The sequence below is a fragment of the Callithrix jacchus genome, chromosome 2, assembly GCF_049354715.1.
Source record: "Callithrix jacchus isolate 240 chromosome 2, calJac240_pri, whole genome shotgun sequence".
Lineage (NCBI taxonomy): Eukaryota > Metazoa > Chordata > Mammalia > Primates > Cebidae > Callithrix > Callithrix jacchus.
In genome coordinates this window covers 114683416-114710990 of record NC_133503.1, presented here as the reverse complement: position 1 = coordinate 114710990, position 27575 = coordinate 114683416, and the positions used below count along the sequence as shown (strand labels likewise).

Here is a 27575-nt window from a genome sequence, read left to right as displayed (position 1 = left end):
ATGGAGGGCACTGGGAGGGCAGTCACGGTTCCTCCCCAGCTCAGACTTTCCCATGTGAAATCCCCGAGTCAGTCTGAGGTCCGCTGGCCACTAAAATCGTATCTGTCTATTTGGAAACTTTCCTCAGAACTAATTAGCAACAAGAGAAGACCACAGATAAGAATCTCAAATACGAAAACACCACTGAGGAGACACTAACCTGACATGCGAGGCCTCAGGGGGAAATCATGTCTGGCCTTCATCTCCCCTGAAATGCATGCTAAAGGCAAACCAGCCACTGAAGGAACAAGTTCAGCAACAAGAACGCAAGACTCTGAATAGCTTTTGCTAATGAGAAGTGATTTGGATACACACATTCAGGGAGTGCTAGAGGCCATCTTACCTCGGGGCCTGTCTACCACTCTCTTTCTGGAGCTCTCCTCTCCTCAGCAAATAGCTTCTGCCATCTCTTGGGAAGCTGAACCCACTCCTTCACTGTGCCACGTCCCCTTATTATGAATTCTCACAGCCAACCTTTTATTTTGGAGCATTTGCCACAACTGGAATCAAGTTGTGTCATTTGCCTTTGTCTTGTTCAATGGTGTCTTCCCACCATCTAGCACAAAGCCTACGCAAATATTTGTGGAACAAATGCGCAGATGCTGTGACTGAGGAACTTGCAAATATATATAACAGGGTTTCACGGAGGACTTGCTGACAGCTTTGGTTGAAGTCACAAGACAAGCTGTGCCATCTACATCCACCACTTCCACACTAGTACGTCAGATTCTGAACCATATATTCCGGGACTCACAGAGGGGGGTAGTAAAAATAGCCAGCTTTTCTTCCCTTCTGGCTCGTCACTGGTGTAAAGGATGGAGGTAGAAAAGTCAGCTCGTGTTAGAAATCAGAGGGTTTCTATAGAGGGTGACAGTGAGCTTCCCTCTTGCCAAAGGTTAAAGAGAACAGCTTCATAAAAACCACTTAGAAAAACTAATCTGTGTCTCCTCAAGCTTGGGGGACACACAGGGCTGGCATGTGACTCATGCCTGAAAATAAAGGTCTAGCAGAATCGAGGATGCATTTGGAAGTCACCACACTCATGGATACCAAGCCAAAAGTGCTGATTGGTCTATGACTGGGGTGGAAGTGTGGGTGAGCGACCAGATGGGATACCTCTAGTTGGCATGTTAGTGTGATCATTTTAAAATGGGCAGTAAGCTACTAGTTTCTTGCCTGAAGTGACGGTGGTATGCTATTGGAGGCAGACGCTGAGGGGCACTGCAATAGCTGGCTATAGGAGAGGCCAGAGGAGTCCGAGGCACCCAGGGTGGGCTCTGACAGTGCCCAAAGGAAAACAAGGCCAAGAACTTGAAAAGTGTCATCCAATCAGCCCTCTCATGCTCCTTTTCTCTCCTCTCTACCTTCCGGTCCTTTCATTCTGGGAAATTCTTGGTGGTGGGAGGAGTGAGAAGAATGGCAAAAAGCACTTGGCTAAAGCAGTCCTAAGCTGGACAAGGGGAGAATATTCAATTCTAAGTGGATTTCAGAATTGTGGCTGTTACATGACTGGACTTGCAAGTTAACTGAAACGAGGCCCTTGCTAAAAGTGAATACAGGACTTACTTAAAAGTAGCTGTCTCTGAGGAATTCTGGGACCTGCCAGAAAGTTCATCTCTGAAGGCAAACAGCCCCCAAAAAGTAGGTTTGTAGTGACACACGACAATTGCTGTTGCTTTACGATTGCCCTATCTAGTCCCTCATGGTCAATGTGACAGTACTGATTTAATCTTCACAGGCATTATTCTACTTTACGAGGGATGAATCCCTAAATCTAGGGATTTAGGCAAATTGCTCTGGGTCACAGGTAGGTGAGTATCACAACTGCAACTCAGGCCCGGGGTGGAGGACTCCGTGTTCCATTCTTTCCTTCAATACCATAAAGCATTTTCTATCTGACTTCCACAAAGTACCAAAAGTACAGCTTTTAGGTCCCTATTTCTGACCTGGCCTTGTCACCATCTATATGTCAAATCATTTTTAACCAAAGACAAGGGGAAAATGGTAAGATGTGCACGTTAACAGAAGAGGGGAGCTGGGGTAGTTCACTCAGGCAAGAGGAGGGAATGACTAGAAGGGAGGAGCAGGTGGGGATGTGAGTTAAGGGAGGAGCAGATGATAATTGGCTATGACAGTCATAAAGATTTGTCAACAGGGGCAGAGAGAGTGGAGGGAAGGAGGAGGGTGGAGAAAAAGGTGGCTTTGCTGAAGGTCCCCAGTGTCTCCTTACAGATGTTCTCAGCTGCAAAGTTCTGAAGCTCAGGTGGCCATGAGACCCCTAGAGACCCTCTTGGCACTCCTTTGACAAGGCTGATTTAAATTAACTCTATCCTTGGGAGGAGAAGGAAAATCTTACAGGTGTAAGAAAAAAGTGATTTTCACGGCAGCCTTTTATCCTAAGCATCTTACCTATAATGAGCAATCCCTCTAGTAACTAGGTGGCAAGAAGCACTTAGGCTTCCAGACCAAAAGGCTCTTTTAAAAACTGTCCTCTATAAAGACAACTGGAAAAGAGAATAGAGAGAGTATTCAAAGTTAAGCTCAAGTTTAGAACAAATGCATCAGCACTGTGTCTAAGTTACTGGTAGCCACGATGCCAAGAGAAGCTAATGTGGTACTTGAAAAAATTCACAGAAAAAAATGTATTTCAAAGAGAAGTCGAATTTTTCACAGAGCAATCAATAGCAGAGCGTTTAAAATGTTCTGGGCTGTGTCCGTTTACCAGGGGAGCTCAATCACTCTTATGCAAATATCTAAATTAACCTAATAGGGTTGTTCAGTTCTAGCTGGCTGCTTTGCTACGAATATTGCTACAAAGATTTCCACCTCTGAATAAAAGATGGAAAGAAATAAAGTATCCAATAAAAATACATACAGAAAACATACAAGGTGCCAGACACCTCGCTACATATGTGTCAGCCCAGCAACCTCCAACGCAGGTACTGTCCTGTTCATGATGGGAAACTGAGGATCTGGGGCTTTATAAACATGCCCACGGCCTGTGGCTTGTGAATGGCACAGCAGGACTCTAAGTCAGGCTGACTGGCTCGACTCCCTGCTCTGAACCCCTGTGCTCGCTGCTTGTGCTGTGGCACAGCTTCCCTGGTACTTTACCACTCCTTGTCTTCATATCCTTTTCTGGTGGTTGCTGGGCTGTTCTCAGCACCACCTAGAAGTGTGTAAGCTCCTGGGGTCTTATCCGGCTCTCCTGTGTGCTGTCACTTAGACGTCTTCATTTCACCATCTACAACGTGAAGGTTTGGGACTCCTGTAAATGGAGAACTAGCCCAGCCCATCAACATCATTGCACTTTGCTAGCTCTCCAGTTACAGGCATCCCAAAGTACTTTGATTATCCTCAAAAGGTCTATCACTTGGAGGAATACACAAATGCTAGGCATAAAATAAATGTCAGTAAAAACACATGGCAAACGGACTTGCAAAGTCAAGTCAGTGTATTAGTCCATTTGTGTTGCTATAAAGTTATACCTAAGGCTGGGTAATTTATAAAGACGAGGCTCATTTTCTGCAGGCTGTACAATAAGCATGGTGCCAACACCTACTTCTGGGAAGGGCTTCAGGGAGTTTTTAGTTATGGTGGAAGGCAAAGGGGGAGCAGGTATGTCACATGGTGAGAGAGTGGAGACGCCAGATTAACAAGCAGATATGCCATGAACTTATTATGGGAGGGGCACCAAGCCATTCGTGTGGGATCTGTCTCCATAACCCAAACACCTCCCACCAGGCCCCACCTCCAACATTGGGAATCACATTTCAACATGAGAATTGGAGGGGACAAATATCGAAACTCTATCAGTTAGTTTGTCATGGGTGCCAGTCTGCCATCACTAACTGATTCTTAGTCATGACTTGGGAAGATAAAGTGGCAAGAACACAAACTTGAATGACAGAGCAGATTCTTGCAGTAATCCAAATCCCTGGGCCACATGAATTTTAAATATGACCAATAGAAATAGTCTGCCTCATTCATTCTTTTCATAAATTGTTATTGAGCACCTTTTATATGGCAGGCACTAGCCTAGAGGCTGGGGACACCCTGGTGAACAGAGCAGTTTCTTCTCTCACAGAGCTTAATAATGCAATTAGTATCCAGTTATAATTATGATAAATGCCACAAAGGAGAAGTATAGAATGAAAGACAGTATATACCCAGAGAAGCCTGGGTAGTGCAGGGGTGGGGATGGGGGTGGGGCCAGGGGTGGGTTAGGGAAGACTTCCAGAAGGAAGTGATGCCTAAATGGAGAGCTTAAGTATATGGAGGACTTAGCTAAGTGAGGAAGGGGTAGAGGGTGGTGGTGGTGGTACAGTCTACTTAGCACAGGAGGTCTTTGGGGTAGGAGGAGCAAGAAGTATTGCAGAGCCTGAAGGAGGTGTGTGTGACCGATGTGTGGAGAGTGGGAGGAAGAGGCAACCAGACTGGTAAGGTAGATCATGCTATCCATGTACTCCACAATGAGATTCTGTAAGCCTATTTTGAATGAATGAAGTCTGGAAGGGCATTCAGCATACTTCTAGAAGCCCCAGCTGCAGAACTGCAACGTGCTGGCCAATTATGTGGACTCATCTGTAGGAAGCACTCTTCTACATTCATAGTCCTAGACATGAAAGTTCTTACTGTCCATCTAAAATGTTCACATGGTACCAACCATCTAATTACAGTAAGAAAAACCAGCCGGGCTGGCCAGTTGAAGGAGGCAGGCAGGAGTTGAAATGACACATCTCCACTATTGCACCTGGCAGAATCATCTGATCCCTAACTTGAGAATTAAGCAATCATCTCAGAGCCTACTGCCACTACCACTGTCAGCTTCCTGTCCCAGTCTGAGAGAGAGAAAACCAGTAGAGCAGGTATGTGTACACCCAGTGTTCAAGAAAACAAACCCCAAACACCTCACCTTGAAACCTCTAGTTTCTGCCTTTGTCCCCCTTGCAATCATCAAAATAAATTCATTCTCACATGGAAAATAATGTTTCAACAAACACTCCTTCTTGCATTTAGCAGATAATCTGTGGTTTAAAGAATGATTATTTTTTTACAGAACTCCCAAGTTTTTACAAACAACAGTGAAACCCCTTCCATGCCTCAGTAAGAAAGCATATTTTGATTGTACAGCTGAGGACAGGAGCCTGTTGAAGTTCCAGTGGGATAAGGGACTGGGAAGGGCACCTGACAGTCACAGTGTTGGGAACCTCACTGATCCTTGAGGCTTCTCGTAAACATGACCAGAGACACCACCCACATTACTCCCTCTGGGTTTTTAATAACAATGTTTGACTGAGGCTTTCTTCCCTTCCTCCTACATTATTCCTTCAGATTTTTAGCAACCGGAGGTTAAGGATTCAGCTGAGAGAATGCCCTTATGTCTTCTCAGACTGATAAGCTGGAGTCTGTTCCTGAGATAGCCTTTTGGTATGAAGAGAAAATGATATGATTACAAGACTGTACCCTCCCCTCCTACCTCCACTGCCCACTTTCAAATATCCCGTTGTTAACTGTACACTTTTGAAAGTAAAGTGAATATGGGAATCAACCTTTTCTCAAAGAGTGTGTTAGCCTCCCTTCAAATGTATTCTGTGATTTCTGACAAATCAACTTCCCCAAAATAATCCACTGAAAATCATTCTGATTCCTACATTCTAGCCTTTGGAACCAAAAGGGCTTATCTAGCCTGTGTGATATCACTGGAATTATCACTTTGAAAAGATTAGTCTTATCCTATATAAACATATGAGGGCTAGGATGGAGAAGTGGTTAGGAACACAGATGCTGTGGTCTGACTTCCCAAGCTCTGCCATGTACTAAGTGCGTGACAGGCAAGTTTCTTAACTTCTTTATGCCTTAGTTTACCCACCTGTAAAATGGAGATAAAAGGTGGTGAGAAATGGGATAATGTAGCAAAAATATGTAACAAAGAGGAAACCCTCAATAAATGGTAACTATGATTATTGTTCCCCTAGTAGAAATTGCCCCTGGAGGGCGTGTCCTATACTCAGAAACAGGCAGATCCCTGGAGCAGATTCTCTATTCCCACTTCCTAGGGCCCCAATAAGTAATATCTCTGTGAACACTCTGTCATGGGTTTTTTTCTTTTTTTAAGACACAGAGGCTTGAAATGAGACAAAGGAAAAACAAGTACCAGAATTGCAAAGTTAACATTTTTATTGAACTGAAATTGGTGTAGAACAGGGGCCATCACAGCTGCTGAGCTCAGTAACAACTGAAAAGCCCCTGTGACATTTTACCTTCGAGAGTCCTAACACGGTTTGAGTGGAACAGCTGAGAAACAGCATATAGATAATTTAACACCTCAAAATAGTTTGAAATGAGCCTCACAGCCTTGTTCAATCTTCATTCTACAAATAACATTGATAGCATCTTCTGTGGCCTTTAGTTAGTAGTGCCAGTTAATATCCTTTCCCAAAACATTCCTCTCAAGTGCTGGCTATAATTTTTTCCCCATTCAGTACACATAAGAAAAGGATTTAGTAACACTTGGGCAAGTAACAAACTGTAGAACTTTAAAAGTAGTAAAGGCATTTACCAAGCATATGTGACTCCACACATTGTCAGAAAGGCAGTGGACTGGCTAAAGAGTTTCTGCCAAGTTTCAGAAGCAAAGAATGCACTAATGAAAAGGGTAAGGCATCCAAGCAGAGTGTCTGAACTGATAGACCATTTTTGTCTAAAACTAATTTCAACATCTTCCAATACGCAAGCAGGCATTTGTTTTACATAATAAGGTTACATAGTATAAGGGAAAAGAAAACTCCTATAAAGCTTATAAGATCAATCAGAGAAAAAATTAATACTGAATTTTTATAATCAATGCATGGAGCAATGATATAAACTGACCATAACGATTTTGTGAGAACAAGTATAAAACATTCATTACGACTTAAAGAATTGAAAGTTAACCCCTCTAAAGTATTCAAAGGGGAATAAGTAATCAACAAGGTAGGAAATGCAATGCCTATATTTTTCAAAAAACCCACATCTAGTTAATGTTCTCTTGGTTTGTTTTAAACCAATTGTTCATTCAATCTGGAGTTGATTTAAGGATGTTGGTAAAAATCTTCAAAAGTCCTTCAAATCATTTGAGATGAAATGTGATGGGAAAAACTATACAACTCATTCTCTAATCTTTAATCTTGATATTTTTTACACTAACTACCCTTCCAAAAAAGAAAAAAAAAAACAAGATAAATTCTTCCACCAGAGTAACTGACATTAAGTGGCCACTATTCCGGTAGCAATCATTTGTAAGAATCTAATAGTCTTGCAGTAGGGAATGAAAAGTATATTTTAATAGGCTCATACCCCATCTTCAAACGGGATAAAACTTGGATAATAGCAGATTCAGAGATTTACAACTTTCAAATTTACAACTAACAGACAGACACTTTTTTGCAAGGATCTGTCCAACACATGTAACTGACAACTAAATTAAGGCTTTTACTGGTATGTGATCAGGTCTAAGGGTATGCAATGCTGGATTTCCATTTACCGTGTCCAGCTTTCATTGTTACCCAACTTGTAAACCAGAAGATGTGCTGATGGGTAGGAGCTCCAATGGTTAGCCATTCACCAACTGGAAGGCTTGTTTGTAAACAGGTTCTAAAATAAGAGTTGGCAGTGAAACAAGTGAGGAGGTGCCTCAAATCATGCAAAGGGGAAAAGTGATTTGCACCTGCTGACATGATGGACATTAAAAAAAAAGAGAGAAGAAAAAAAGCCAATAGTTGACCTTCAGTTCAAGATTTCAAGATTTAGAGACCTAAAAGTTTAGAGCTACATCCAAGCCAATAGTTCTCATACTTTAGCTTGCAAAATGTCACCTATAGGAAACCAGTGGAAATTCAGATACTTGGGCCCTGTACCTAGAGACTCTAACTCAGGTGATGCAAGTGGTCCAAGCACCTTTTGCTTTTGAGAAACCTTGCTCATAGCAAATAGCAGCACACAGTCTTTGATTAAAAGGCCAAGATGTCCAAGAAATAACACCAATGACTTCATTACTTACAGACAAACCCTTCAGGAGACTCTATCATAATAATAGGATGCCTGAATTTATCCCCAATTAAGTTTCCCTTTCCTTTTTCAATTAAAAAGTTTGAAATAAATTAAAGTTTAATAATGATTGTACCAATTCTGAGGTAAAAAAAGAGCACCAGGGATCTCAATGCTAAAAGAAATAGAATTCCCTAGGAGGTCCATGCTACATAGAAACAAAATTTCTGCAGTATTGTTATAGAGTTGTAGTGCAAAAGGGTCTTGTTTCAGTCTTTGTATAGTCTGTATACATCTGTATACATTTAGTATATTATGTAATCTTTCCAGTTAATGTTTTAGAAGAACTCCAAAGGTAAAGGTTAGTCTACATGCTCTTTCACACTTTCTAGATAACCAACAATTTTCTGGTTTACAGTGATACACAACAAAGTTATTTATTTATTTTTCTGGATGCTGGAGACAAACATCTTTATTAAAGACACTACCAAAATTTTGGCAAACATTTCAAAACAGATTTGTAAACATAATGCTTCCCTTTTCAACTGGCAGCACTTTGAAAAGACAATACAATACGACAATACAACTTGAATCAACATTAGTTCAAAATCCTTATATTTTTGACCACATAACTTATGTTCCCACATGATAAAACAAGTGACAGTTTAAATCAACGTCAACAGATAAACTCCATGAAATGAAAGTTTGTGCTGTTTGATGAATCACAGTATGTTATGGTTAAATATATCCACTCTTTTTTATATTCCTGGCACCAGGATGAAAAAAAATCTTTAAATATACATTTTATGTAGGTAATAGCTTCTTTGCATATCTCTCTTCAAAAAATACTTTATAGCAGTATATAAATAGGTTACCTACACATTTAATTTTATAATTTGCCCCAAAACTATAGATCTGTTTCATTTTCATGACATATCAATTTTTGCCCAACAATATTAAAGCTGACAAACTCGTTGAAATGGAAATGCTTTTGTCTTCCACAAAAGAAGTAGCAATTTGATAGGAAAAAAAACAAAACAAAACCCTACAGTAACACTCATCAGTTGTTTAACCTGAGCGTTTGGCCTACTTGGAGTAGCAGCTTTTTTTCCTTCATGCACGCTCACATCCACACCACCTCTGCACACATACAGATCGAGCACACACTTCCAGATGCTGGTAGGCCACAATATGCTTCCCATTGCTCTAATCAAGTGGGAAGCAGTGTAGCTAATGATTAACCACACTATGTACACAACTAGCAAACACCTTAAGGCAACCATTGCAATGGGGGGTTAACTTGCAGGGCAGATTTAATGTTCTAGATCAAGTCAGCCTGTATATACATATGTGTATGTGAATCCACACATACACCTTTATATTTTTTTAACCCTCCAAGACAATGTTTATTTTTTTAATTTTGTGCAAATTTCTAAATATTCTACCATTTAAGGCAAAGAGTTTGCATTAAGAAAGGTCAAAAATAGGCTTATGTTTATCCAAAAGCATTTCACCTTGCACATTACTGTTGTTGTTTTTTAAAACACAAAGAACTTTTAAGTGTGGACAGTGGATCCCCAATATCTAAAAAATCATTTCTAATAACAAACGCAGGTTTTTGAGGAGAAAAAACTGATTTGAAATATAGACAATGGATCCCCAATACCTAAAAAATTATTTCTATTAACAAACACAAGTCTTGGGGGTGAGATGGGGGAGGACCAGAAAGAGCAGCTTCGAAATGCAGGGAAGCAAAGTAAAATGGAAAAGAAAAAGTAACTCAAGTTTACTAATACTGAAACTTTCAACAGCCAAAGTTTCACCTTTTTAGAATCTAGAGCAACTCATTTGGAATTTTCAATAAATAAGCTTAAGTTTATTCACATCTTCTGGTCCAAGCAGAGTTCTAGTGCCATGACTCTGCTTGCTGTTGGTCAAATTCACCTATTAGCCTTTTGATGTGAGCCAGCTTGTTATGAAGATATTCACACCTGTATTTTTCTTCATGGTAATTGGGACTAGACTGCAGATGAAACAAAGAAACCAGTGAGGAATGAGGTTGCAGAATTTGCAACATTTTTCAACCACAGGTTAAAAAATTAACAGTGACTATACCTACCTGCTTTATCTTCTGATATTCTTGTAAGACTTCTTCATGAACATTCTACAAAATTAAATATCAGAAATTAGAAGAGAACAACTTCTTCTGTGTGTAGCAATACAAATAGCTAACATGCATTCAGTAAGGGTATAGGAAATATTGACTGTGGGAATGTAACTTGAAACAATCTTTATGAAACGCAGTGTGGCAACAGCTATCAAAATAGAAAATGCAAAATTGACTCAGCAATTTTACTTATCCTATGGATATACTTGCCCCTGAGTGAATAACGCATATACAAGATTATTCACTGCAGCGCTGTTTGTAAAGCAGAAGACAGTAAACAAAATTGAAATGTTCATCAATCTATATAAAGGATACTAAGAGGCCATTAAAACATGGGGAAGTACTTTATGTACCAATAAAAAAAAGTTCTCCAAGATGCATTATATTGTTTAGTGAAAAAAAGCAAAGTGCAGAACACTATGGACAGCTTGATACCATTTGTTTAAAAGGGACAAACAGAATAGTATTATATTCTAAGAATTTCATTACTTGTAAGATGCTCATTTCTCCCCATTTTAATGAAACCAGTACAAACACTAATGTATCATAATTAAGTTATTAGGACATAAAACAATGGTACATCTTACAAATGAAGAAACCTTAGATTCAATTAAATATGGTGTATATGCTGAATTTACTATGTACATACATTTTATAACATGTGTACATACATTCACATACCGCACACATAAACACACTTCTGAAAGAATACACTGGAAACCAGAACAGTGATTGTTTATGGGGGTTGGTGGGGGGTGGTCAGGTTCCTGGAGGGATAATAGCTAGCCTAATGTATGTACCAAGTACCAGGCATGGATCCAGGCACTTTACTAGTGCTTACTTATGTTTATTCCTCACAACTCAATGATTATCCCATTTTATGGATAGGGAATTCATAGGCAAAGAAGCACTCAGTAACTTGCCGAAGGCCACACAAATATTAACAGCTCCTAACCAAGTAATCCTTGGAACTACATTCTAGTTTCAGTGGAATCATATACACTGATAAATGACTATACAGAAAAAAAAAAAACCCCAAACCACCGCATCACCAATCTCTTGTACCTCTAAACACTGATTCTTCTGGCATAGTCTCTTATAACTCTCACAAGCTTGTTGAAAAAGATTAAGGCCCACTAATAGAAGACATAATAAATTTCTAGGATGCAAATGCTCTCAGGCTGTTTTCCCGTTGTGGGAAAACTCATCCATTGTCTCATGTAAGTTCCAGCCTGGGCAGTGGTAGGGGGCTGGGACAGAGGTGCCACTATACCATCTGTCTGTGAAGTGTGTCAAAGTAACCTAGCCCACAGGGGAGGGAATACTCATTTCTATCAATCCTTTTGCTAAGAACTACAAAAAATAATCAGAAGACAGATCAGGCATCTCCTGCTCTTCGTCAGCTGTAGTAATATTACCACTTCAAGTAGGAAAGTGAAAACAAAGTAAGACGGGTTATCAAAGATCACTCTGTAGTGAGAAGGACCAAACTTCTTTACTTAAGCCCCAAGTCTCTGTGTATGAAGCCTTCTTTATTTCCTATGTCTATATCTTTCCTATTTTATGTCAGATTGAGGTTTAAAACAAAACAACTTGAAACAGCACTATTTTGGCATAGCACCAGACCTATGAGCTGCAGTCTAAGTTGGCAGTGTAATTAATCAAATATTTAACTGAGTCTCAAGATCCAACTTTTTCTCCTATTTAGTTGTGTTTGGTATTTTTCTGAGTATGTGATATGTTATAGTGGCACAAGTTTTTTTCCACTGGTAGAAATACAGGTTTACTATGGTAATTTATTCTCAAGAACTATTTCAAATATTTAGTTTCCTAAAGCAGCAAAGAAACTGGTCTGTAAGAGTACTCACTCTAAAGGCCACTGTGATGGCTGATGTTGAGCAGGGCAGGGAAAGAAAAAAGGTAAAATATTATAGTCAGTCCATCTAGGAAAAAATCCATTTACCTGATACTCTTTTGAGCCTGGAGAAAGGCGCTTTCGTTGTGCATCTAGTTTGATAAATCTTCTAGCTACAGTCTCCATCCTGGCATGCAAGGCTCTGTACTCATCATACTCTGCATTGAAGTCATCCTTATAATTCTGGCGTTGCTCATAGGAGACGATAGCGATATATTTTCTAATAAGATAAAAGGAAAAAAGATAAATGGAGAGTAGCTACACAATAAACATGAATATGCAAGTCTGAGATTTAAACCAAATATTTAGAGATTATATTCATGCATGTGTCACTAATGTTTAATGCCACTCTGCCACTGGTTGGCTGCCAGATCACTCCTCCAAACATCTTCCAGGTAAAATGATTACACAGGAGAGTCTGAGAGCTTCAATGAAACAGAGTAAATGTGGCAAAGACATGGTGGCAATGGAACTAAAATGCAACTAAGTAAAAAGAAAACAATACTTACATAGATCTAGTTTCCTGAACCTTCCTCTATCCAAGATAATTCACTACCACACTAATGGTAGATGCCAAACCGTCTGTTACAAGTCACAAAGAGACAGAGGGACTCAATGGGTAATGTGAGACCAGGAGAATGTCACGCAGTCACTGAGTGCTCAAAGTCAAAGCTCTCTCTGGACCTACTGCTTTAAGAGAGGCAGTCAGTTGCTTGGCCTTTCAGACATGCCACCAGCAGAAATCTTCAACAAAGCCTGAGGTCAGGCTTGCTTCCTCTATCCCTTTCCTCATATTTCTGACCAGGCAAATATATAAAATACAAAAGGGAAATTACCAACCATTTTGTAAAATGAGACTTGGACCAAAAAGTCATGTTTCTCTAGTTCTTTTCAAACACTTAAGTGTCATACTCTGTTGAACAGAAGCCAGTGTTGTATTATTTGTCTAATTTACTTTCTTAATAAAATGACGTAAATCTGTGTTTTACTTTGGGATATGAATTACTCTTACCTGGTAAGAGAAGACCATTTTCCCAGAGCACTAATTTATTCAGTGATAAGTAAATTTAAACAGCATTTTATCATTAAACTTAGTATTAAGTTTTTTGTTTGTTTGTTTTTTGAGACTGAATCTAGCTTCTGTTGCCCAGGCTGGAGGGCAGTGGCATGATCTCAGCTCACTGCAACCTCTACCTCCTGGGCTCAACCAGTTTTCGTGCCTCAGCCTCCCGAGTAGCTGAGGTTATAGGCATGAGCCACCATGCCCAGATAATTTTTGTATTTTTAGTAGAGACAGGGTTTCATCATGTTGCCCAGGCTGGTCTTATCATGTTGCCCTGCCTTGCCTTCCCAAAGTGCTGAGATTACAGGTATGAGCCACTGCACCTGGCCTATTAGAGTGTTCCTTATTTGTAGATCTAGGAACTGGGATCACATAAGGATCTGGCCTGGTTCTTTGAACTCTGTTTCTGTCATTAATGCAAAATTCCCTTGACTTTCTGAAATAAAAATGGAGAATTCAAAGCAATTTCAAGCAGGTAGCAGAAGCTTCAGGATGCCCCCTAAAGGTACACATATATTTTTCACTGTCACAAAATCTTGGAGTTCAGCCCTCTCCAAATGGTCTTATATAAGCTCATCAGTTTATTTAAATTGCTAATATCACAGAAGCCTAGCAGGAAATGTAAGCGATGAGCAAACTTAGTGTCCTCATTAATATTTTTATTCATGCTGAGTTAGACAGTGTAGCGGTTTAATTTTCTACAAGTAATTGAGACAGTGATAGTCTGCTGATATAAAGCTGCCCTCCTGGTGTCTTAGCTATAAAAGAAACACTGCCAGCCAAGCAGTGAAGCAGTGCTTCCTGGGCATGGGCTGTCCTGACTACACACCAGAGGGAACCCTGGAATAAAAAGAGGTCCCTGGGGATAAGCATACATAAGCAACACAGTTAAACTGATCTTAAAACTCAGACTTAATTTGTTAAATATTTATTGTGCTTTCTCAAAATCACACCTTCAGTATTTTATTTAATAATTTCCTTAGAGAATATACCAAACTGGTCAACAATTGTGTTGCTCCAAAAGCAATGGAAACGAAAGCCAAAATAGACAAATGGGATCTAACTAAACTTAAGAGTTTCTGCACAGCAAAACAAACAATCATCAGAGTGAGCCAGCAACCAACAGAATGGGCAAAAATTTTTGCAATCTACCCGTCTGACAAAGGGCTAATATCCAGAATCTAGAAAGAACTAAAGCAGATTTACAAGAAAAAAACCAAACAAACCCATTCAAAAGTAAGCGAAAGATATGAACAGATACTTTTTAAGGGAAGACATTTATAAGGCCAACAAACATATGAAAAAATGCTCATCATCACTGGTCATTAGAGAAATGCAAATCAAAACCACACCGAGATACCATCTCATGCCAGTTAGAATGGTGATCATTACAAAATCTGGAGACAACAGATGCTGGAGAGGATGTGGAGAAATAGAAATACTTTTACACTGTTGGTGGGAGTGTAAATTAGTTCAACCATTGTGGAAGACAGTGTGGTGATTCCTCAAATATATAGAAATAGAAATTCCATTTGACCCAGTAATCCCATTACTGGGTGTATACCCAAAGGATTATAAATCATTCTATCATAAAGACACATGCACATGTATGTTCACTGTGGCACTGTTTACAATAGCAAAGACTTGGAACCAACCCAAATGCCCATCAATGATACACTGGACAAAGAAAATGTGGCACATATACACCATGGAATACAATGCAGCCATAAAAAAGGATGAGTTAATGTCGTTTGTAGGGACATGGATGAATCTGGAAACCATCATTCTCAGCAGACACAAGAACAGAAAACAAAACACCGCATGTTCTCACTCATAGGCGGGTGTTGAACAATGAGAACATATGGACACAGGGAGGGGAACATCATACACTGGGGTCTGTTGAGGGGTAAGGGGCTAGGGGAGGGACATCGGGGGTAGGGAGGGATAACATTGAGAGAAATGCCTGATGTAGGTGACAGGGAGATGGAAGCAGCAAACCACCATGGCATGTGTGTACTATGCAACAATCCTGCAAGATCTGCACATATACCCCAGAACTTAAAGTACAATAAAAAAAAATTAATAAACACTTGAGGAAGAAAAAAAACAATTGTGTTGCTATTATAGAAGAGACTATTTGGTTACACTGGCATTTTAAGAAAAAGCATTTCCCTATTTTTAAGAAAAACTGTTGTAGTTCTAAAGTTGGCTCTTTATACAGTGATGGAAAAAATTTTAAACAATTTTGATAGCTTAAAAACTACAAGCAAAAGTATTCTTACTGCATAAAAATTAGAAATATTTTGGTTAAGTATAAATTATTCGCAGGTTGATCATTTAGGTTTTATAGGATGTCCCTTCAGTTTTCTTATGAAGCAACTTAAGTTCTGTATTTTTGGTAATTTTTCTGAAAATCCATGCTTTCTCACCATTTTTTGAAAATTTGCTGTATTTATATAAGACTAGTTTTGGGTTAATATAAATTGCCTTTATTTAAATAAATTAAGCAAACAGTCACATAGCCCTAGAAACATAACAGACATATAGAAATGCACTGAGACGGATCCAGGAACTATCCTTAGGTAAGTAATCTGAAAAAAACCTTTTAAATATGGAATTAAGGCTGGTGTGGTAGCTCATGCCTGTAATTCCAGCACTTTGTGAGGCTGGGGCTGGTGGATCACCTGAGGTCAGGAGTTCAAGACTAGCCTGGCCAACATGGTGAAACTCTGTCTCTACTAAAAATACAAAAAATTGGCCGGGCGCGGTGGCTCAAGCCTGTAATCCCAGCACTTTGGGAGGCCGAGACGGGTGGATCACGAGGTCGAGAAATCGAGACCATCCTGGTCAACATGGTGAAACCCCGTATCTACTAAAAATACAAAAAATTAGCTGGGCACAGTGGTGCGTGCCTGTAATCCCAGCTACTCGGGAGGCTGAGGCAGGAGAATTGCCTGAACCCAGGAGGCGGAGGTTGCAGTGAGCCGAGATCGCGCCACTGCACTCCAGCCTAGGTAACAAGAGCGAAACTCCGTCTCAAAAAAAAAAAAAAAAAAATACAAAAAATTAGCCAGGCATGGTGGTGGATGCCTGTAATCCCAGCTACTTGAGAGGCTCCTTTTGAACCCTGGAGTTGGAGGTTGCAGTGAGCTGAGGTTGTACCACTGCATTTCAGCCTAGGCAATAAGAGCAAAACTCTTATCTGGTGGTGGTGGGCGGGGGACAGGGGGCGGGGGGGGGGGGAGAAGGAAGGGGGTGATTAACTCATGAACCTGGCAAAACAACAATACCCTTGAATCCATGGGGAAAAGTTTAGCATTATTTTTTAGTTTCCCCACATGATTTTGTCATGTATAATAAGTAGATGTCACTATTATAAAAAATAATTCAAAATCCATCAAAAACGAAGAGAACTGCATTGGCAGCTGTTACTCAAGGGGCTGACATTTAAAAGTTCTAAGGAGAAGTGGTTTGCTGTTAAAAAGGTGAACCCCCTCAGCAGCAGAGCCAGAGGCTGTCCTGGAAGCCTGGCTGCAGACAAGTGACCCTTCCTGGGCCAACTAAGTGGTAGGTGATAGCTGCCTTTCAAGGCTCTCCTACAGAACTCTAAAACCATACACTACCTCAGATGAGAGGGTACTCAGCAAGGTTTCTCGAGTTCCTGTTAGTTAAGAGATGATAACCAGCATTATGGTTTCATACTATATCATTCCCCAATAAGTATAGCTTTCACACTACTGTTAAGCAGAAGTAACACATTTTAAAGCTAAAATGATCTCTACTCTGGAAATGAAAAGGGCTAAACAGCATAGTTTAACACTGTCCATCATGAGATGTTTTAATAGAAAAAAAAATGTTCAGACAGCCCAGATTCAATTTTCCCTTCTACATTCTAGCTATTTTGCACATTTGTTCATTTTCAAAGCTATCCAAAGTAATATTTATTTGCTCTTTCCCTCTCCATTTTTCCAGGCTCTTGCAACTTAATTATTTTCTTCTTACAGAAGCCTTTTATTCTGTAAAAAAGCTAGAATTATGTGTTCAAGTTATAATTTCTGTGATAACCAGTTACAAAAATGTCCCCAGCTCAGCATTTAGCAACTTGTTGTCATAACAAGAAAAACATTATAACCATTACTAAATTGAAATGATCAGAGTTTACTATTCTCTCCTCTAAAAATTAATTTGAGGAAAGAACTTTTCTTAAATAAAAATCTATCTTTACATTTTATATTATTATGTGCAGAGGTTCAAGCACTTTGTCAGTAATAAACCATCCCTTTCGGGGACCCAAGTGAATGACTGTGCATTGACAGACTGTCAGCTTTGAAGAGTCGGATCCCTAAAATCTTCCACAAACAAATGCTTAGCCTGGCCCCGGAACAAAGAACAGGCTTCTCTATACTTAAAGGCCAACGAACACAGCTCAGAGCCGGGGGGAGGCACAACCTGCTCATGCAGACAAGAGTAGATTTGGGACAAGCAGGCTTAATGGCAGCCTTTCAATTGCAGAGGTGGCTCCAGGACTCTATTTCTGGAACTTCTTACTTTTCTGATTTGCAAATTATGGGAAAAGAATTTGCAAACGTTCTAAAATTAAACTGCTCTTTCCATTGGCAGACATATGAACTTACATCAAATAATCTGGGAGTTCAATTGCTGAAGATTCCATGGAGGCAGTGCAATCCTCTTTAACTCCTACAAAGAAAAAAAAACAAAAACAAAATCAGAGCATTCATCAACCAGGAAGGTTATCAAATGCCTGTAATTCTAAAATAGATTAGAAACATCTGGAACACTTTTCCTCAAATTCTATTCTTCCATCTCAATAAGCAACACTGAGCAAGGAATACAATTGAACATGAACAATAGAGGCCCTATGACCAGCGCCAGCAGAACCGACGCCAGGCATTTAAAGCACCCTGGCTACTGCAGTGTCTGCACAATAAAGGAATTCCATCTTAACCCAAGGTCAATCTTCTATTCTTTCAACAACAGTTGTGGCATCTGCCCAGCAATTCAAAGATTGTGGTGGCAGATGCAGCCAGACAATAGGAGATACAAATTTTACATCAACATCTACTTTTCATGGGATTCAAACAAGGCGATGAGACAATAGAGTCAGGTAGCAGACTGCTTTGGTCACTGTATTTATATTGCCTCCCTTTTTTGTATGCAGACAGTGAAACTGGATAGGAAGTTTTCCCATTGGTTTAAAGTAATTTAAAATAGGGTATTATTGAATGTCAATTTATATTCCTGTGATCTATAGCACTCATAACACTAAGCAGATTTTTTTTTTAAGGACAAAACATTTTTAAGTGCTAAACATTGTGGCTACACAGTGCAAGTATGTAAATCCTTCAGTATTCCATTTGCTTAAATGCACCATGTCCAGAGGGTATGTTTAGATTTTTTATTTGGATAATTTTTTATCATTCAAAATAGGGTTAAACTGATAACTCAAACCCTAATCATACCCACTGGCAAAACATATAAAATGAAAGTGAATATTAGGTAATTTCTTGGTTTAATATTTTAAAGAACAAAGTACCCTAAGCAAATATTATACATAGATTCTGAGTGCATGCTGCTCACCTATAAATATATTTGATTCATGCTTGGGTAAAAGAACACACTTTTACAATAGGCTGAATCTTAAAGGCATTGAGTGCAGGTCACCTGGCTTCCCTTCTGCCACAAATACCAGATAAGTTCCAAAACATGCAGATGTGGGTCTGGAGTTTTCCTAAATTTGTGATTATGCCAACTGGTTCTGAAAGTTACTATATACTCAGTAAAGGATTCGAAGAGACTAAGTCTGCTTCTCCAGGTCTCCAACTCTGAGAACACTCGAAACTCTGATGTAGATCTCAACATACTGAAATACAGTTTTCCTGTCTCTAGTCTATGACTCAGAATCACCACCTGAGGGTAGAAAGTGTGGAGAGTGCAGTTTACCCAGTAGCTTATGAACTCTGAACAGGAGTTCTACTTCTTAATTTCTTTTCCTGACCTGACAAATTCAACTATAAGAGTGTTGAGGGAAAAAGCTTACACCTACCTTTTGTGCCATTACATAGTATTATATTGACTGAAATATTTAAACAGAAATGCTTTGACATGCAATGTATCCAGTCTAGATCAATAGAAGCAATGTATCATATCATATTATTCTGCAAAGGCTTCTTTGGAAGTACCACTAAAAGAAAACAGCTTCTCTCATATGGTAAAGATTAAATCTAAGGATTACAGACTTTCAGAATTATGAGCAAAATACAGAAATACAACTCTCCTTATAACTCCACTCATTAAAGTAATTTTTCCAAAGCCATATTTTCCAAGGGAATTTTGCCTTAGTTATGGGTTCAAAACTGGCAGCAATGCCAAATGGTGAACTAGGATCTTCTTTTTTTTGGTGCTTCTGACTTGGTAATTTATTATTTTTTTTTAATTGCGAATTTGGATCTTCTATGTACTGGCATGCAAGGCATTAAGTTTTAGAGGACATATTTTTAAACAAGAAAAATCTAATTTTGTCAGTTTTTAACACGCAGGACATCTTAGGCAAGCAGGCTTTTTATGAATTACCTCTTTCCTTTAAAGGTAAAGCTTTAAGTTTCTTTGGATCTCTAGATATTTAGCATTTAAGCTCTTAAAGCTTGAAACAGTTAATTTTACAAATAACAATTGATGTTAGTTCACTAAAACAGGACTCTCAAAACTGGGATAAAAAGCTTCAATCCTTAAGATTTATTAAGCAAACACTAGCTAACAGCTTTGCAAAAAACAAAGTGTTTTCACTCTAAATAAAGATGATGTTATGGATCTGCAAATAAAATTTTATTTCACCTGATTTATTAAAAAGTTGACATTTCCCCTGTGCTATTATTAATTAAAGCAAGGTGACCTTGTTTCATTGAGAAAGAAGGAAATGAATGTTCTTACTGTGAATTGTGTCTGGTTAAATCAGTTCCAGAATGGCATATAATAGGTCATGTTGAGGTTGCACAATATAATAACAGAAATGGAAAAGAATGTTAAAAGTCCAAAAGTAAGTCTCTGAAGTGTGACAGAGTTATTTTCAAATGCCATTCTTATTAATATAGAAACCATGTTTAATAATTGGCCAAAAAGAGACTGAAAACAACTGCTGTAAAATGAAAAAAAAAAACAAAAAACAAAAAAACTGCTCAAAAGCACAACACTAAATAATAATGAAACAGCATTTGCTAAAAAAGCATTACTAATTATAAACTGTATAATTTCAAACTCATGATAGCATGCATTTCCAGTTCATCTAACATGTAGTCGGTACTTTTACAAAGGTAAAATACCTCCACTGGAATTTGGACTGGAGTTATTTAGCTTGTCAATTTCCTCTTCTCTCTTAAGATCTTCCTCCTTTTCCTCAATAGTCTCAATGTCGTGCTTTTTTATTTGGTCCTTTTCCTTATGTTTTTTAGACTTCTTTTTGGATTTTTTGTGAGACATTGAATGGTTTTCTTCCATAGGCTTTGGACACTTTAGATGAACTGAACCAGGGGGTAAGGTTTCCAGAGAAGTCCTAGAGGTATATTTGTCTTGCTGGTCCTCATAGATACTATTGTTTTGACTAAAACTGTCAACAGGTAGGTCTTGAGTCCCCCGTCCTTCTGGAGTGCTAGGGGAATTGGAGTTAGAATTTACAATGTGAGGAGGATGTGAGACGGGCAGATGGGTTGAAGGCAGCGGTGGAGGGGTGGGGATGGCAGCAGCTGCAGGGGGCAGCGGGAGGCCTGCAGCAGATTTTTCACTGGTGGGATTCAAATGACCATTTAGTGTTGGTGGTACTCTGTTCGTCAAGTGAGATATTCGGGCTTTTTTATTCATTAAAGGATCAATAAACTCTGAATCCAAAAGCCGTTTCTAGGGGAGGGAAAAGGAAAAAAAGTGAGCCAGTTTGCACTAGAATTAAATAAATTCAATATATGCTTGGGTTAAACAACTAAGTCACCTTACTCATACTTAAGTCTATTACCAGGGTTATGTTAACCTTTCTTCACATTTAAGCAAAGCAAAACAAAACAAAAAAATCCACCCAAACAAAAACTAAACCAGAACAACAACAACATAAAACCAAATGTGAAATAAATTTTCATGTTTAATGTCAAAAAGCAGAATCTGGCAAATGTTTCTCGGAGTGCTTACTGAATTCTTTCTGATCATACAGCTTTACCCTAAGTTCCAAGCGAGACTATCCTGATTTATGTGGATTATACCACTTGGGAAAGTGTTAAACAAAGGCAGTCGCCCTCCTTGCTGGCCATGGTTGACCTAGTTATATTAAATGAGAGAAAGCAATTTGTCCCATTTGACTCTGTGAGAACTAACACAGCTAGGTAAAGGGCAATAGCCCACACTTATTTTAATCTTTGATGGGCTAAAATGCTCCAGTTAATAATATTTTGGCTGTCATTTATCATTCCACCTGTCTTAGAGTGGGAACAGCCAGCACTTTCAGAGTAGTTTCTCTGATTATCTCTATCACTATTGAAATGCTATTTAATTTTATTTTTTACCCTTACATATCTCTTTACCAGATTGGAAAACAGGTCTTAATAACTACTGGCCTAACTAAAATTAGGTGGAAGTACTTAAAAAATAAATAATGGTAATAGTAGCCCAATCTGTCATCCACAATAATAGTATTTAAGGTAAAAAGGAAATTTAGATAGTTGAAAAGTACAAAATATAAATTCACATTTATGCTTAAATGTAATGCTGTGGCTTGTATTTTGGCTTGAAAGAAAATAATGGTAATTAACTCATTACTTTATTCTGTTTTCAATTTAACACTATTTATTTGGCACCCAGTATATAATCTGATCAGAGTAGAAATAGTTTCATAATAGTTGGCATTAAAAGTGAGACTTCCACAGACACTGTATATGCAAGGACAGAACGGTTTTCCTTTTTCTTTTTTGTTCCCCCTCTGTTCATCAAAATAGGTTTCTAATATTTTTGGATGTGTGAATGGCCTTTGCCCAGGGCATGCTTAGTGTTCTCTACACATCTGTGGACCTCTCACTAATTCTTGGGAGTAGGGTCTCTCACAGAGAGAGAGGCAGACCCTTTGTCAGGACTACTGCGGGGAGGAGGCCATCCCAGTGTCTGTCAAAAGCACCCAGAACACTGAGAGAGTTCTGAGGTTGGCCAGTCAGCTAAGAAGGAGGCAGGCTTCACTCTAGTACTGCCTAGGACCTTCTCACCTTTACTAGGATAAGCTGAATCTCTTGGGGAAAACTCTAAACTGGAGAAGAATCTGATTGGGAGTACTCTGATAAGGATCCAACTGAAAAGGGCTTTAAGAAAGCATGGGAACATGCCATCATTTTTGTTTATTTGCTGATTGTAAATCCATTTCCCCCCAAAATATTCTTCTGGAACATGTTGCCAGACAAAATTAAATCTCTTCAATTTTCCATATAATCTGATAATTGTATGGGACTGGATAAGTCTTCTAGTTAGTGACCAAATTGGAAAGTAGATAACCTTACAACAAAATGTAAACTATAAAAATGGAAACCAAGGTAGACATTAAGTACGCTGACAAACAGTGCTGTGTAGTAGAGAGAGTTCTGGGCTGGAAGCCAAGACCTAAATTCTAAGCTCAGCCACGACCAGCTGGCTTTGGGTAGGCAAGCTGTGCAGCTTCTCAGGGCCTCATCTCCCTCACTTATACATCAGAGGAACTGATTAGTGGCTTCTAATGTTTATGCCAGGTCTATAATTCTATAAGTTTATGAAATACCTGAGGAGAAGACACAGCATCTCTACTAGAACATACAGGAGATTCTGAACGGCTGGTGCCTGCAGCATTCTGAGATGGATTTAGTTTTCTGTAAAGGACACACATGTTATGTGTTATGGAAATAATTTAAAAATGTTCATGATGGAAAGCTCACCTTGCTTTGCTTTCCCACCTTAAAACTAAAATAACAATGACTAAAATAATTGCTTATTTCTTTAATTTTTAAAGAAATTTTTTTTTAAAAGCAAGAAAAAGAGAAATCACCTAGACAACACTGACTCCAATGACCGTCTGTCCATTTCACTGTATCCAGGCCAGTCTCTTTGAAGCTCTTTAAAAACATAATCCTTTAAAGTATATGAGAGGTCCTTAGGATTCAGATTGGCTACCTGGTATGGGGTATAAAAACAGAGCATTAGGTATTTTTATTATCATCTCCTAACCTAAAACAGGCAACCTTTAGGATTCATACTGAAAATAATTACATCAATTGGCCCCAAAAGGACTGTAGTTTGTATTATATGCCAGATCTCAATAAATGCCATTAACTTCATTTTGGGAATTAAAACTTTATATACACAGCTTAATGTTTTTTTTTTTTTTTCCCTGAATGGCCATTGCATTTTTAATGTTTCTAATCAAACAATAAGCCCATATTAGGAAAAATGAGATTTTAAAAAATCAATTATTTTAGTCAAAGGAATCTAAAACAGTTGTATAGTAGTCCCCTCCTTATCGTCAAAGGATATAGTCCGACACCCCCAGTGGGTACCTAGAAACTCTGATGGTAATAAACCCTATATATACTGTTTTTTCCTATACATACATACCTGATAGTTTATAAATTAGGCACAGTAAGAGATGAACAACAATAACTATTAATAAAATAGAGCAATTATGCCAACATGCTGGCCATGATTACTCTTGCGATTTGGGGACATTACTAAGTAAAATAAGGGTAACTTGAACACAAGCACTGTGATATCACAGCAGTCGATTTGAAAATGGAGACAGCTAGTGACTAATGGGGGACATATAGAGGGTTATCAGATCCACTGCCATGGTATCGCAGTACATTTGTCCAGGTAACCCTTATTATACTTAATAATGGCCCAAGACGGCTACTAAGTGACTAATGAGTGGGTAGCAGCTACAGTGTAAAGCTGGACAAAGGGATAATTCACATCCTAGGCAGGACAGAGCAGAACAATGTGAGGTCTCATCACGTTACTCAAAACAGTATGCAACTTAAAACCAACAAAATGTTTTTCTCTGAAATTTTTCTTTTAGTATTTTTGGATCATGGTTGACCGTGGGTAACTGAAATCCCAGAAAGTGAAACCATGGATAAGGACTACGGTATTACTAACATCCTTATTTACTTCTGGGCAGAGTCCATTACTTGAATCACAATAAAAATCCTTGAATTAAGTAGAAACCAAACAGTGGTTTGGTTTTTGAATCACAATAAAAATCACTTGTATTAAGTAGAAACCAAACAGTGCCCAAATGTTGGGTTATAAACTTTCAGTCATCAACAAAAACTTTTACATCATAAATAGTATCACTTCTGATAACCCTGTCTGTCTTTTTTTGAATAACCATGCTTGCTTCTTCTTTCTGCCAGTTCTCCTGAAGAACCACTTATTTAAAGTCCTTGAAATTCCCCAAACCAATAAATGAAAACATGTGCCTAAAGAACCCCTAAATTACTGTTATTAGTCAGCCAGTTTATTCTGAAGTGTAACACATTTTCTTATCCCTTAACTGCATTTCCTAGCGTGTCAGGGCTTAGCCATTAACTAACTACACGAACATATGGCTTCATGTGCCAAACCAAAAGTAATTTTTAAGGCTAGGAGAAAATTATTCTTGCCTATCACTTCCTACTGGAATAGATCATTCTATGTCTTTTAAAAGTACTATCAAATATAATATGATAGTTTATGCTTCTCATAGGTTAGCTGAACACTATTCTAACATTAATGTTGCTATGAAGAATAGGTTTAGCTTAAAATTCAAATTTGCAAATAAGTTAATATAGGATAATATCAGATTTCTTGAAGTGGAATAAATGCAATCCATGATCCATCAGTTTTCTTTTCTTTCTTCTTACTCTTTTTTCTCTTTTCTTTTCAAGACAAGGTCTTACTCTGTCACCCAGGCTAGACTGACTGCAGCCTCAATCTCGGGCTCAGGTGATCAGGTGGACACTATCATGCCCAGCTAATTTTTTGTATTTTGCATTTTTTTTTGTAGAGAAGAGTTTTTGCCATATTGCCCAGGCTGGTCTCAAACCCCTGAGCTCAAGCAATGCTCCCTTGGCCTACCCAAGTGCTGGGATTGTAGGTATGAGCCAATATGTCTTCCATTTTGTCTTACCCCTAGTACTACACATAACACCCCACCCCCACAGCAATCTGTTTTCTAGGTTTCTGTAATAGGACATTCTCTTGGTTTCCTCCTACCTTGGGACCTTTTTCTCCCCTGACATGAAGTCTTGCTCTGTCACCCAGGCTGGAGTGCAGTGGTACAATCTCGGCTCACTACAACCTCTGCCTCCTGGCTTCAAGCAATTCTCCTGCCTCAGCCTCCCGAGAAGTGGGAATTATAGGCGCCTGCCACTGCACCCATCTAATTTTTGTATTTCTAGTAGAAACAAGGTTTCATCATGTTGGCCAGGCTGGTCTTGAACTCCTGACCCTGTGATCTGCTGACCTCAGCCTCCTGAAGTGCTGCGATTATAGGCATGAGCCACTGTGCCAGGCCCAGGACCTTTGTTTTTTAAGTTTCTGTTTCTCAATCCTCTATATGTTGAAATGCTGAAGTGCTCAGTGCCTGTTTTCTGCTCTGTTTTCCTCATTCTCTTCATTTCCTCCTAAGATGATTTCATTAAGTTTGAAGACTTTCAATACCCGATATATATGCTGCTAATTCCTAAATTTGTAACTCTAGCCCCAAGTATTCTCTGACAACCACACCCTTGTATACAACTTTCTATTGACATCTATCTCCACTTGGATATGTCTAATAGACATCTTCCAAATATAGTCTATGTAAAACAGAATTCCTGATTCTCTTCTCCCCCTTAAACCTACTCCTTTTCCATCCCTCCGCATCTCAGACAATGGCTCAATATCCATTCAGTTGCTCAGACAAAAACCTAGCCATAATCACAGAGTCCATTCTTCCCCTCATTGTCTCCCTACTCCCAACCATTACCAAGTCATATCACAAAATGTTTCGCTCTTTAAGTAGTCTCTCTCCTCTACTCCTGCCCCTCCAAGCCATTCTTGCGTAGGAGTCTGAGTGATCTTTTTAAACTTATAAATCAGATTATATTGTATCTTTTTTTAAAACCATAATGAGTTCCCATCTCACTTAAAATAAAACCTAAGCTTCTTGCCCATGGCCTAAAAAAATCCTCTGGGACTTAACCTCTGCCTCCCTCTTCCATCTGCTCTGGACTCTGTCTTGAACCCACCTACAAGTGCTGACTCATCTTGTCTTTCCCTCATCATTTCAGTTAAAATGTAGGCATGTGAGAAAAGGTTCCCTGATCTCTCCAGGTAGCTGATCCCTTCCCCAACTCCTTTCAACACCCCATTCAACCTGAAATTGTCTCATGAATAAGCTCCATGAGGGCTGGGTTTCTATTGGGGTCACTTTGGGATTCCAGCATTTAAAACAGTGTCTGGTACATTGTAGGTACTTAATAAATTGAATTGAATGAATGAATGTTCAGCTTGAGCCAAATATCCAAATGTTAAGCTTGAAACATTCAACTGTATCTAGTTTCTGATATTAAAATTTAGTTTTTCCATAAAAAGTCATTCTAAGAAAAAAAGATTTTATTAATACATACCAGTTTAATAATAAACAGCAATAAACAAATTTCCTGGTGGATGTTAAGCATTTTTAAATTTAGGTACAATCTTTCAAATTTTACTGGGAGCCAACATCTCAGTTTATTTTAAAAACCTATTACTTTGATGAATTAACAATGTCCACAGGGTTCTGAAAATTACTGTGTAAGTAACAAATAAGCAAATTATCTCTACTGGCACAGACAAAACATAACTGATATTTTAGGTAGCTTGTTTCCCAACTAGTTTGTGTGGGACAGAATAATCAATTTTGGGATGATTTGTGTATCTTGCTGTTCTTTTTCCTTTTCTCTGATGCCCACTTTTGGTCAGTTTTATTGGAGCAAAGTCATTTTATTTTTCTTGTTACCTGCTAGCTATGTTCAGGAAAGGGAACTTAGGTATAATTGGTTTACATCAAAGTTCTGAATATTCCGTTGTTACCTTCCTTGTGAGGATGAAATGAGATCGTGCATGTGAAATGCCTAGCACTGTGCCTGGCACAGGTATACGCTCCAAAAATGGTAGATGTTATTAGCCCTTCTATCTGTGTTTTCACTAGGCCAGTGGTTTCAGCTCAAATATTAGAATCATTAGGGCCATATACAATATGAGTGCCTAGGTCCCACATCCAGATACTTGGCTTTGGTTGGTCTTGGGTGGAGTTCAGGCACTGGCATGTTTTAAAAGCTACCCAAAGGATT

The 27575-nt window shown here is 38.8% G+C and overlaps 2 protein-coding genes across 10 annotated transcripts in view; one reads left to right on the top strand and one right to left on the bottom strand.

Moving 5' to 3' along the window:
* The window catches only part of LOC128931346 (uncharacterized), an 87240-nt gene that overhangs the window by 15374 nt on the left and 44291 nt on the right, over nt 1–27575 (top strand). Inside the window, exons 4-5 of one of the 8 annotated variants that reach the window (XR_008479620.2) lie at nt 4719–4907; nt 5374–5586. The exons of 5 other annotated variants lie outside the window; for them this stretch is intronic. Coding sequence is in view for 1 of the 3 variants with exons in the window: in XM_078365151.1 (XP_078221277.1) it covers nt 4719–4721 (3 nt within the window). In the remaining 2 variants the exon portion in view is untranslated. Of the gene's footprint in view, nt 1–4718; nt 4908–5373; nt 5587–17832; nt 18178–27575 lie in introns of those variants that run through there. 2 more of the 8 variants (XR_013532218.1, XM_078365151.1) reach the window with 2 other exon arrangements.
* The window catches only part of ELL2 (elongation factor for RNA polymerase II 2), a 76378-nt gene continuing 55004 nt past the window's right edge, over nt 6202–27575 (bottom strand). For both annotated transcript variants that reach the window (XM_078365150.1, XM_017969777.4), the window contains exons 6-12: nt 23270–23394; nt 23006–23093; nt 20550–21120; nt 17847–17910; nt 12198–12369; nt 10187–10231; nt 6202–10090 (exon numbers count right to left, since the gene is read on the bottom strand). In XM_078365150.1, the coding sequence (XP_078221276.1) occupies nt 9974–10090; nt 10187–10231; nt 12198–12369; nt 17847–17910; nt 20550–21120; nt 23006–23093; nt 23270–23394 (1182 nt within the window). In that variant the 3' untranslated portion in view covers nt 6202–9973. The remainder of the gene's footprint in view (nt 10091–10186; nt 10232–12197; nt 12370–17846; nt 17911–20549; nt 21121–23005; nt 23094–23269; nt 23395–27575) is intronic.